The following is a 13,136-nucleotide window of genomic DNA, read 5'->3' on the forward strand; positions in this document are numbered from 1 at the left end:
ATGACTTTTTTTTTTTTTTTTTTTTTTTTTTTTTTAGTATTTTTTTTTTTTTTTTTTTTTCTAAGTGAAACTTTGCCATTTACCTATTTAAATATCACCTATTTAATGTGGTCTTTACATGTTAGTGGATATTGGTATCTGGATAAAGAATGACCACTTTTGGACCTAAGACAAAAAAATGTTTCTTTCTCTCTCTTCTCACTGGCCTTTCAGTGGCTAGAAACAATTTGTAATTTGGTATCAGACAGATCTAGGTTTAAACACGTCTCAATGCTGCCTAGCTGGATAAATTACTTAATCTCTCCAGCAACCAGTTTATTCATTTCTCAAGTGGGAACATATAACTCCAAGCTCTCAGTGTTGGTTTAAGGCTTAGGAGGGCAATATTTGAAGCTCTCATACTGATAAACTCTTATATTGAATGAATAAAGTAATTTCAGACACTAAGATACCTAATTGGCTCAGGACCTATTTGGAGTCAATAAAGTTGTCCCTGTACCTCTTAAGTCCCACTATGTAGGAAAACCATGTATCAAAAAGTTGTGCCTGATGCCTTACCTCCGCAGCATATCTTACGCCATCTACTACGTGCTCAGAGCCGTGGTCATCAGCGGATCCCCAGTGAAGGTGAAACTGCCGTAACCTGTAGCTTCCAGTGAGTGGACCACCATGTAGAGCTAAACACCAACATGTTTTACATTGTTAGCAAGAAAAAAGTATGTACATAAGCTGCCCAACCCACAACATCTCCCTGAACTACTCCATATATCCATGTTCTCCAAGAAATTTTTTACAAATGTGTCATTTGCTTTGCCATCAAGAATACCACTTTTAAATATGTGTAGAGTGAAAATAGAACATTTTTAAAGGCCTAAAGAGTCCGCAATACAGATTTGTATGGAACACCTGGGAAATCATAACAGACATATTGGTTAGAAAGGTGTAGAAATGAGGAATTCTGAAAGGTAAGGAATTGTTGTGTTTAACTGAGGAAAAGTCAGCCTCTCCGAATAAGGATGTGACATGCAGAGACAGAGATCCAGTTTGAGCTTGGTAGAGCAGGGCAGCATTGTGGATAGGGCACAGGCTTCAGCAATTAGAAGGCCTGCACTCATGCTATATTTTCCTAATTATGTGATCTTGAACAAACTCTAACTTTTTCTTTTTTCTCTCAAGACAACAAAGTCTCTCCCTGTTGCCCAAGCTGGCACAATCATGGCTCACTGCAACCTCTAACTACTGGGCTCAAGTCAACCTCCCACCTCAGCCTCCCAAGTAGCTAGAAGTGCAGGAGTGCACCACTACACCTAGCTAATTTTTTTTTTTTTTTTTTTTTTTTTTTTTTTTTTTGGTAGAGGCAGGGTTTCACTAGGCTGGTCTCAAACTCCTGGCCTCAAATGATCCTCCCACCTAAACCTCCCAAAGTGTTAGGATTACAGGCATGAACTACCATACCTGGCCAGGCTGGTCTCAAACTCCTGGCCTCAAACTATCTTCCCAGATAAGCCTCCCAAAGTGCTAGGATTATGGGCATGAGCTACCATACCTGGCCACAGACCCTAACATCTAAGTTTTATCTTCCACGTGTAAAAACAAGATAGTAATGGAACCTCCTCCTAATACTATCATTAAAACAGAAGAAAAATTAGACACAAAGCACTTATCACTACCTGACATACAGTCAACACAATCGACACAGTTTTTTACTGTAAAAATAGGCAAAGCAAGCACACTTTTTGTACTTAAATTCTATATTCTTGGGGAAATGTGAAATATAGGACAAAAATAATTTTTCAAAAACCTGTCATATCTTTGTCACTTTGACAAAGTACATTTGAGTACTTTTACTCAATAAATATGATCTCTAAAACTATGACAATAAATCATATCAAGTATATGGAAAAGCTTCTTAATAGAAAACATAGTCCTAAATTGTCTCATGCTAATTAATCTTTAGTGGGCATGTTTAAAGCATATGGGAGAATCAGGAAGCATTGGATGCTAAATATACCATAAGTATTATTAAATTTCTATTAACAGGCCTGGCACAGGGGCTCACACCAGTAATCCCAGTACTTTGGGAAGCCAAGAAGTGAGGATCACTTGAGCCCAGGAGGACCAGCCTGGGCAACATAGCGAGACCCCCATCTTATTATTTAAATATATATTTATATTTATGTAAATTCAATATGTATATATTTAATATAAATAAATTTTTATATATTTTCATATTTGCTATCTGTGTATACACAGATAGTAAATATATATTTTTTGACTGGGTGTGGTGGTTCACACCTGTAATCCTAGCACTTTAGGAGGCTGAGGCAGGTGGCACTTGAGGTCAGGAGTTCGAGACCAACCTGGCCAACATGTCTATACAAAAACAAAACAAACGAAAAAGAAATTAGCCAGAAGTGCTCGCTTGAACCCATGAAGTAGAGGTTGCAGTGTTTGGGGTTTTTTTTTTTTTTTTTTTGGAGACAAGGTGTCTCTCTGTTGCACAGGCTGGAGTGCAGTGGGGCTCAAACTCCCAGCCTCAGTCAATCCTCCCACATCAGCATCCCTAGTGGCTAGGACTACAGGCACACCTGGCTATACCCAGCTAGTTGTATTTTTTGTAGTGATAGGGTTTCACCATATTGCTCAGGCTGGTCTGAAACTCCAGAGCTCAAGTGATCCTCCTGCCTCAGCCTCGCAAAGTGCTGGGATTACAGGTGTGAGCCACCGTACCAGCCTTGAATTTGACTTTTTAAAAATTGTTGGTAATTTGCTAACCCTAGCCATTTTCTTAAACTACACTGTAGTCAGCTGTCTTGAATAAGAAGCAACCTGGCAACAGGATCTGTTTGCTCACGCATTTACTGTCTGACAACTAGGATACAAATTCCTTTAAGGCAGAAACTATTTTGGTCCCCTGTATCTCCAGTGCCCAGAAAGTACTTGAATCAATTAACATTACCAAGGTAAGAGGCCTCACCTGTTAAAGTACTCCTCCACAAACTAGTTTGTAAGGATGCTACTGAAGTTATCTGGGAATCACTAAAAACTAAGTTCTTAGGACTAGTGAACCTGAAAATAATCACTTTATGGTAAACTTGCTTTATGGTAAAGCTACAAGAACAGCACATCTGCAATTTACTTGGAATCTAGAGAAACAAGAGCCAAGAGCATAGAGTTGCCAGGATTATACCGAGAGAAAAACAGAGAGACCAAAGGACATAGACGTTCTCACTCAGTAGGACCTTGTATTATTTAGGAAGCCAGAAGAACCTTCATTAAATCTGGCTTATTTTATTCAGAGCATGTACACACCAAGCTACTCTCTCATTCAACAATTATTAAGAGCTTACTATGGGCTAGCAACTATTCAATACCAAATACGCAATGATAAGCAAAAGTTGTCCTTATTCTCAAGAAATTTAGTAGTGAAGAAAACAGATAATCATAATAGAGCTTTATATAATTGTCACATTGTCATAGGTTACCAATTCATTTTCCTAGCTATCTTAGCTCCTCGGGATCACACACCTATGGCATGTCCACCTATTAATCTTTTTCTGTTTGTTGTGTATGTTTTAAGGAATACATAGTGTAAGATCTTGTGAATAATTTGTTTGACTGCAGGCAGTTACCTAGAACTAGATAATGGAAGCATAACTGAGAAATTATATTTTCTAGAGATGAAATTAAAGAACCATCACTGAATTCATCAAGTTACTGCTCTTCCTAGCAGGACTTTCTTAATCAGAGGACAACTTTCCTTTGAACAGCTGTTTAAAATTTTGGCGCACATATTTTATCTACAAAAAGAAGAAATACCATTATTGTTAGTAGTAGTTACTAACACTTATTGAGTGCTTACTATAATCCAAGAACTATTTCATTTATAAAATACAAAAATTAGTACCATATATTTTTAAAAATAAAGGTTCCAACAATAAATAATGTTTAACTATTTAAGTGTTAAATGGTAAATATTAATTGATTTCTTGTGGTTTGTAATTTTATTGGGAGTTAATCTATGTATGCTAGTGTACCCTAATGCTATGTCGTAGTATTTTCCATGTCCTTCCATCACACACACAAAAATAGTTTTTGTAACTTAAACACACATGTATTGAGTGCCTACCATATGCCAGGTACCATGCTAGGTAGGTAAGGAAGGCATAGTTGTTACTCATAGAGAGTTTTAGCTCAATGGAAAGACAGAGAAGCCAATTAGCAGTTACAAGATAGTGTGGAGAGTTCTGCATTACGAAAATCCCAGGATGCCCTGGGAGCTACAGTTAGGGTGGTAGGGCCTCAGGTGAGGCTCCCAAAGAAGCGAGATCCTGTTTGAGTTCAGAAAGACCAGGAGCTGAGGTAAGAACAGCCTTGTCTTTCTTCATCAGATTACTATTTCACCTGTATATTACAGCCAATAGGAAGTCTTCTTAAAGAATTTCATGAGCCAGGAATAGCACGGTGGCACATGCCTGTAATCACAGCACTTTGGGAGGCCAAGGTGAGTGGATACTTGAGGCCAGGAGTTCGAGACCAGCTTGACCAACATAGTGAGACCCCATTTCTACTAAAAATACAAACAATTAGCCAGGCATGGTGACATGCACCTGTAATCCCAGCTATTCAGGAGGCTGAGATGGGAGAATCGCTTGAACCTGGGAGGCAGAGGTCGCAGTAAGCTGAGATTGTATCACTGCACTACAGACTGGGTGACAGAGTGAGACCCTATCTTAAAAAAAAAAATCATTAGCCAGGTGTGGGTAGTGTGTGACTGAGGTGGGAGAATCACTTGAGCCCAGGAGTTCAAGGTTACAGTGAGCTATGGCTGGGCCACTGCACTCCAGCTGGGGACAAAGCAAGTGTCCCTCTCTTAAAAAAATTTTTGTTTAAAGTTTAAAAAAAAACAAGAAAGAAAAAAAAGTAACAGCCATCTGCTCTCTTCTGCTCCCTTTTTAAAGGACTATGAAATCTCTGAGTAGTTCTCTCAAGTTTAACTATGGAGCATGGATATGTTCACCCAAACACACCCTCCAAGGACTATGAGGAGGATTTCATGCCTGTGGTTTATTGACATGCCTGAGTTGGGATTCAGGGTTAATCTTGGTCAAGAATGACTTCTTCAAAAAATGGAAACTGTTTTACTCAAATTAATGTGGTTTGCTACAGAAAGTATCTTTGTGATTTTAACAGTTTGCCAAAAATCAAAAAAACAGCAAAAACTTATTTTGTTTAACTATTGTGGTTTCTTCTTTTTAACTGATTTAATCCCCTGAATCATCATGAAACAATCTCTTTTGGTTTATCTTGAGAAAAAAAGAGTAAGAATCATGACCCATATTTACATAGCTTCTGTCTCAGATGAGTACAAAGTACTTTATGGATATTGTCAATTAATCCTGGTAATTTTATTGTGAACTAGATAGGAAAAGGATCTTCATTTAAAAGAAAGAGCACATACTACTGATGACAAAGTGTCAAATCCGGAAACATAAATTGATTTCACTGATTAACCCGAAGTACAGGGAAAATGAGAGGAAAAGAAAAAAAGAAGAGAGAGAGAGAAACCTGGGTTCTCATAGAGCAAATCAGAGTAGAAAATGTTTACACTATGAATGTTTACGTTTATAAAGAAAAGTCTTGAAGTTTTAGATGAAGTAAAATGTAATCATTTTTCATTCTAAACTGAGGAATGAGTAGTTTCACTTTTTTTTGTTTTGTTTTGAGATGGAGTCTCGCGCTCTGTTGCCCAGGCTGGAGCGCAGTGGCATGATCTCAGCTCACTGCAGCCTGCGCCTCCCAGGTTCAAGCCATTCTCCTGCCTCAGCCTTCTGAGTAGCTGGGATAACAGGGATGTGTCACCACACCTGGCTAATTTTTGTATTTTAGTAGAGATGGCATTTTACCATGTTGACCAGGCTGGTCTCAAGCTCTTGGCCTCAGGTGATCCGCCTGCCTCAGTCTCCCAAAGTGCAGGGATTGCAGGTGTGAGCCACCATGTTTGGCCTTATTTATTTATTTATTTTTATTTTTGAGACAGTTTCACTTTTTAAATGTTTTACATAAACAATATCAAACTACAATTATGGGTGGTTTAAACTATATATTTAGAACACCTGGACAATTTTACTATATATATCACATTAACCACAAGAGATGGGATCTCGCTATTGCCCAGGCTGCCCTCAAATTCCTGGGCCTAACTAATCATCCTCCTTCCCCAGTAGCTGGGTCTACCAACGTGTGACACCATGCCTGGTCTAACCACTTTCGTTAACATAGATTTACAAAACTGAGGGTTTGAAGGAAATATAGTTGAACATATTTATATAAAAGGTCAGGTTCCTCCTTACTTGCACTTCCTCCAAAAAGTTGAAAATGCCATGAACTAATTTTTCTTTATGCATTTTCTACAATGCTTTGATGAAAACATACTACTTAGGCCAGTGTGGTGGCTCCCAGCACTTTGGGAGACTGAGGCAGGCAGATCCCTTGAGCCCAGGAGTTCGAGATTAGCCTAGGCAACATGGTAAAACCTTGTCTCTACAAAAAGTGCAAAAATTAGCACATGCCTGCGGTCCCAGCTACTCAGGAGGCTGAGGCAGGAGGATTGCTTGAGCCCAGAAAGTCTAGGCTAAGTGAGCCATGATCGTACCATTGCACTCCAGCCTAGGCAAAAGAGCGAGATCTTATCTTAAAAAAAACAAACAAACAAAAAAAAACCCTGCCACTTTTATGAATTTGACAAATATGAGGATGAAGTGTGTGTGGGCTTATAATTTTTGATAATAAAGCTTTACATAAATACAAGATACTACAACTAACCTAAATCTGGGCCCAATTGATAAGTAAAAACTTCCTTTCAATTGGGGATTTTTAAAATTTAACTATATATTTTCATTAATAAAGCAAATACGCCATCATCCTAATCTTAGACTAAAAATAAAATCAATCTGTCAGAAGCCCTAAAAAGTGTTTCCATATGTGATTCTCTCTAATTTTTTATCTCATCTTACATTTAAACTTGATACCTTAGACAGAATCTATGCTTGGGCAGTAGATATGCCTGAAAAGACATTAAACATTCTTTTCAAGAATGCTTTTCTGATCACTTATGTAATAAATCAATGAACAATTTGTGGGTCCATTATTTACACAGTGTGAAAGACACTATCCCAACAACTCATCATTAAATGAAACTTTTACCATGTTTTCTAGAAAAGAGTACTAATAGGGAATATGCACTAAAAAAAAAGTGTTTCAAATATTTATTTTTTAAAAAATTTTTAACTTCTACTTTCCCTCCCTTTAATGTCCATTATTAGGAAAATGGTACATAAATTATGATGTAGGCATAGCTAATACAATTCAACTTTTTTAATTATTTTATTTTACTTTTATTTTTTGAGACAGGATCTTGCTCTGTCACCCAGGTTGAGTACAGAGGCGCTATCATGGCTCATTGCAGCCTTGACATCCTGAGCTCAAGCAATCCTCCTGCCTCAGCCGCCACAGTAGCTGGGACTACAGGCATGCCGCACTGTGCCTAATTAATTTTTTATTTTTTGTAGAAATGAGGTCTCACCATGTTGCCCACGCTGGTCTCATACTCCTGAACATAAGCAATCCTTCCACCTCAGCCTCCCAAAAGTGCTGGAATTATATGTGTGAGCCACCACACCTGGCTACAGTTTAGCTTTTTAACAAGATATATTTTAATCTGGAAAGATATCTATAAAATACTTTTAATGGGAAAAAATTTCAGAGTTATATAGCATTATTCCAAATGTATTTTTAATAAGAAAATGCAAAACAAGGATGATACACATGTATGTATACATAACTAATCACTAAAATATTATGGACAAATATAACATTAGGCTGGATGCAGAGGCTCACATCTGTAATCCCAGCATTTTGGGAGGTCAAGACAGGCAGATCAACTGAGGTTAGGAGTTTGAGACTAGCTTGGCCAACATGGCGAAACTCCATCTCTACTAAAAATAGAAAAAATTAGCTGGTTGTGGTGGTGGATGCCTGTAATCCCAGCTACTCAGGAGGCTGAGACAGGAGAATCGCTTGAACCTGGGAGGCAGAGGTTACGGTGAGCTGAGATCATACCACTGCACTCCAGCCTGGGCAACAGAGCAAAACTCTGCCTCAGGAAAAAAAAAAGAAAAAAAGAATATAACATTAGTTACTTCAGGAGAGATTGTGAGAAGAAAGAGACATTAATATTTGTCATATGTTTCCATATTGTTTTATTTACTGTACATGGATATTACTTCTGCAATTAAGAAAACAAGATTTAAAAAAAAAAAAAACTAACCTTTTTCTATTCAAGCATGTACTAAATGGCGTTATAGGTTTGCATATAATGCTAAATAATTATGGCTAAAACTTTGCAGAAACAAATCATGAAATATTTATAAAAACTATTAAACTTCAATATTTTTATAATGGTAAATGCTAAGGGAAGTTATAAATACTCCTTTTTATTATTTTAAATACTTTTCTAAATTCTCCTTTTCTAAATACTCCTTTTTATTATTTTAAGGTAAGATTATCTGAAGGCTGAAATATATAACAAGATACCTCAATTCACATGAAGAAAAAATATACTTCAGTTTCACAAATTCCAGGTCTAGCAAAAACAAAACATGAAAGATAAGAGAGTGTCGTCTAATCATCCAAACGCTTCACTCATGACCACACACACAAAGCCAACCTGATTTGTCTTCTGTGTCATCAAAGTCAACGTTGAAGGAATGGCCGCTGTTGCTGATGATTTTAGCTGAGCTTGGGTCATACTTGATACTAAGTGGTCGGAGGGAAGAATCATATTTCACTTCTTTGGTTTTAATCTCAATTGGAGATTGCCGATCACCATCAGCAATAGGGAAAAATTCATTCCAATGAATAGGACCTTAAATATATAGGACCAAAAAAAAACTATTAAATAAGTTTTTCTTTCAACAAACATTCATTGAGTATAACGCACTGTACTTGAAATTGAAGAAAATGCAAAGATTAATAAAATGAGATTCTCATCCTCAGGAACTTTGAGTCTAATTTTTATCTTTTACAAGATTAGTTGTTTTTATTACAGAGGTAGGAAACTCTTGGTGTGCCTTAAGTCATTTTCAGAGTTAAAATAACCCTTATCGACAGCAGAGTCTGTAAATTTTATAGACTAGTCTCCAAAGGTAACCTTCTACCAAACTAAAAACAATCACACAATTCATCATTGAAAACAATGACATTCAGTCTCAGGTCCAAGAATGAGCTGTGGTTGCTCCAGAGGTCAAGTCTGCAGATTGAGAGAGTCAAAAAAGCTGAGAAAGCCATCACACAAAGGAAGGGTGTCATTCTTAAAGATGGTGTCCTTTATTCTTCCTTCTATCACTCAGTGCTACCTTCTGGTGTCACTCAGGCCTCCACTCAATTACCTGTGCTGTGCAACAGGCATACCAAGAAAACATACAAATTTTTCACCTAGGATAATCCAAATAAAATGGCTGCACCATGTCAGGAAATGTACTATTGCTGATTATCTGCAGTGGAGTCAGGTTGTAATCTATTTTTCTCCTTCTTCATTTCAGAAGGTTCTTCCATGGTTATTTTGCCACTGTTACACTTGAATTTCAACACAAGAGACAAGTGTCATTCTGGTCCTCTATTCAAAAAGTCAAAATCGCCGGGCGCGGTGGCTCAAGCCTGTAATCCCAGCACTTTGGGAGGCCGAGGCGGGTGGATCACGAGGTCAAGAGATCGAGACCATCCTGGTGAACACGGTGAAACCCCGTCTCTATTAAAAATACAAAAAATTAGCTGGGCATGGTGGCGCATGCCTGTAATCCCAGCTACTCAGGAGGCTGAGGCAGGAGAATTGCCTGAACCCAGGAGGCGGAGGTTGCGGTGAGCCGAGATCGCGCCATTGCACTCCAGCCTGGGTAACAAGAGCGAAACTCCGTCCCAAAAAACAAAACAAAACAAAACAGAACAAAAAAAAAGTCAAAATCACATCAAGTTCACAAATCAGACAAGAGAAATGAGCCAATTAGCTGACGGTTCTCTTTTCAATCCTCTTCATTTCTTTGGAAGACTCTATATAAAGTCTTGCCTCTCAAAATCAGCTGCAAAGTTGTAGTTTCATGTAAGCTCCATGTCATTCTACAGATGTGAGTCACTTTGTAGGTTATAGGTTCTTATTCTCTTCTCACCACTATTCGTGAGATTTATACGGCTATCACCAGGTGAGCAGAGCACTGGCTACTGACTAAGGTTTCCCCACCTACTTTGCTAACCAATCTTTTACTAAAAATCAAGTGCTAATTAAAACATCACAGCATGACAATTAATTAAGCATGTTACTAACAACAACTAAAAAACATTTTAAAATGATAAAATTTAGAGTGATATTTAAATAAATGCAATATATCACAATCATCAACAGCTTCAAACTCTAAATCTTTTTTTTTTTTTTTTTTTTTTTTTGAGACAGGCTCTTGCTCTGTTATCCAGACTGGAATGCAGAGGTGGAAGCTCAGCTCACTACAACCTCAACTTCCCAAACTCAAATGATTTTTCCCCCTCAGCCTCCCAAGTAGCTAGGAGTACAGGTGTGCATCCTCACACCCAGCTAATTTTTTAAAAAACTTTTTTTTTTTTTTGTAGAGAGAAATTCTCACTATATTGCTCACTCTATCACTTATATAGGCTGGTCTCAAACTCACGGGCTCAAGTGATCCACACATCTCAGCTTCCCAAAGTGTTGGGATTACAGGCATGAGCCACCATGCCTGGCCCAAACTCTAAATCTAATGCTGCCTACTATGCCTCATTTTTGCAAAAGAGAGTGCACACATACATACATTCTTTCTTTCATATATCCTTCAGGCACACAAAATCATAGTGTAAATATATAACTACACACTCAGCTTAAGAGGTGTCATCTGACAAACTGGACTTCAAAGTCACTTGAGCATCAAAAGTCCTTACTTAGAACCTATTACAGAAAAAAACCTTGTTTATTTAATACTTTTACTATCTTTCTCAGTACTCTTTCTATACATAACCTAGATCTTTTTTTCCCCTTAATTCTGAAAATGTCTTCTATTTCGCTGCCACCAAATAAGAGTTAATCTAAAGAAAATTAAATTTCAAACATGCAATGCATGTGTCACAACATGCAGGTGGCAGTCTTCCAGTTAATAAAGACTTGCTTTCTTCTCCTAATTTCTTTGCTCTCCTATTTCCAGTCCTTTATAATCAGAACTATTTTTAAAAGAAGAGTCCAACCAAAATAAAATAAAAGTAATAATACTTCATATCAGATTTCCAATATTATCTATTAACTACCATAGTCAGTTCAGTACCCTGCCTCTTAAAAAGGCACCCTTTATCAATTTTTCCAAAAAAATTTCCTCCTCCTCCTCCTCCTCCCTAACCCCCGTTAACCTCTCAGGCTGGTCTGGAACTTCTGGCCTCAAGCGATCCTCCCATCTCAGTTTTTGAGTAGCTAGGATTACAGGTGCAAGCCACCATAATTGGCCTAAATATAATTCTTATACAATGGCACCATCTTGGCTCATGGCAACCTTCACCTTCCCTCCCGGGTTTAAGGGGTTCTCCTGCCTCAGCCTCCCGAGTAGCTGGGATTACAAAGCACGCGACACCACGCCCAGCTAATTTTGTATTGTTAGTAGAAATTAGGTTTCTCCACGTTGGTCAGGCTGGTCGAACTCTCGACCTCAGGTGATCTGCCCACCTCGGCCTTCCAAAGTGCTGGATTACAGGCATGAGCCACCGCACCCGGCCAACATAATTCTTAATTATAGACATACGGTGGTTGCTCAATTGATTTAGGAAATTTTAAATATCCATAGTGACATACACTTTTCAGTGATGTCACATTCCCTAAACTAAACTAATAAGGTAGTCAAAGGTTAGAGGAAGTCATTGTAAGTTATTTGTGAAGATAGTACCCTTTCAGGGCTTCAGGTCTTGATGTTCCGTTTTATCAGTGTCGCTATTCCCAGCTTAAGTCTCTTTTTATCTGCTCAGTCACTGGCTTTACCAACGTTTAAACAGAGAGAAAAAAACAAAAAAAACTTGTCTAGTAGCCTGGCGTGGTGGATCATGCCTGTAATCCCAGCACTTTGGGAGGCCAAGGAGTGCAGATCACGAGGTCAGGAGATCGAGACCCTCCTGGCTAACACAGTGAAAGCCCATCTCCACTAAAAATACAAAAAATTAGCCGGATGTGGTGGCATGCACCTGTAATCCCAGCTACTTGGGAGACTGAGGCAGGAGAATCACTTGAACCTGGGAAGCAGAGGTGAGCTGAGAGATTGCATCATGGCATTCCACCCTGGGCGACAGAGCAAGACTCATCTCAAAAACAAACAAACAAATAAAAACTTGCCTAGTTAGTACATAATACATTTCCAATAGGATTTTGCCAATCTTTCTCTGAAGACCATATCTTTAAGTAAGGATGTGGTCTTCAGAGACAGATTGCATCTAAAAGAAGGGAATGGCTCTACAATTCCTGACAGACATACAAAATCGCTCCTTATTAATGGCTTTTCTAAGATAAATTTTTTAAATTCCTGAAGATAAGCTTCATTCTGGCCAATAATTTCTAACCTACTAAAGAGTAATCAATATCCATTGACTGAAATACCCTTCTTCTTCCTATCATAAGGGCACAGCTGGGATTCAGTGACTATTAAATAACCATAATAAAAACGACTTCAGCAGAGAGGCAAATTAAAAGAGATTTGTTTTTTCATTTTCCCCCCTAAACATACACTGGAAATTAGCAAAATGTAAGATTATAATTATGGCCTTAATCAAGAAGAAATCTGCCTATATACCTTTTATTATTAAAGTTATAAATTTCACCTGCTGCCATTTTTAAACTAGCATGTTTGAAAAGAGGCTACAAGGCCAGGCGCGGTGGCTCAAGCCTGTAATCCCAGCACTTTGGGAGGCCGAGGCGGGTGGATCACGAGGTCGAGAGATCGAGACCATCCTGGTCAACATGGTGAAACCCCGTCTCTACTAAAAATACAAAAAATTAGCTGGGCATGGTGGTGTGTGCCTGTAAACCCAGCTACTCAGGAGGCTGA

General features: G+C 38.2%; 1 protein-coding gene across 2 annotated transcripts in view; it reads right to left on the bottom strand.

Annotated features, from left to right (window-relative positions):
- CA13 (carbonic anhydrase 13) overlaps positions 1–13,136 on the bottom strand; it is a 35,819-nt gene that overhangs the window by 21,062 nt on the left and 1,621 nt on the right. For both annotated transcript variants that reach the window (XM_017521810.2, XM_017521811.2), the window contains exons 2-3: positions 8,729–8,926; positions 559–677 (exon numbers count right to left, since the gene is read on the bottom strand). In XM_017521810.2, coding sequence (XP_017377299.1) covers positions 559–677; positions 8,729–8,926 — 317 coding nt within the window. The remainder of the gene's footprint in view (positions 1–558; positions 678–8,728; positions 8,927–13,136) is intronic.

This window comes from Cebus imitator, unplaced genomic scaffold (genome assembly GCF_001604975.1).
Source record: "Cebus imitator isolate Cc_AM_T3 unplaced genomic scaffold, Cebus_imitator-1.0 Scaffold22, whole genome shotgun sequence".
Lineage (NCBI taxonomy): Eukaryota > Metazoa > Chordata > Mammalia > Primates > Cebidae > Cebus > Cebus imitator.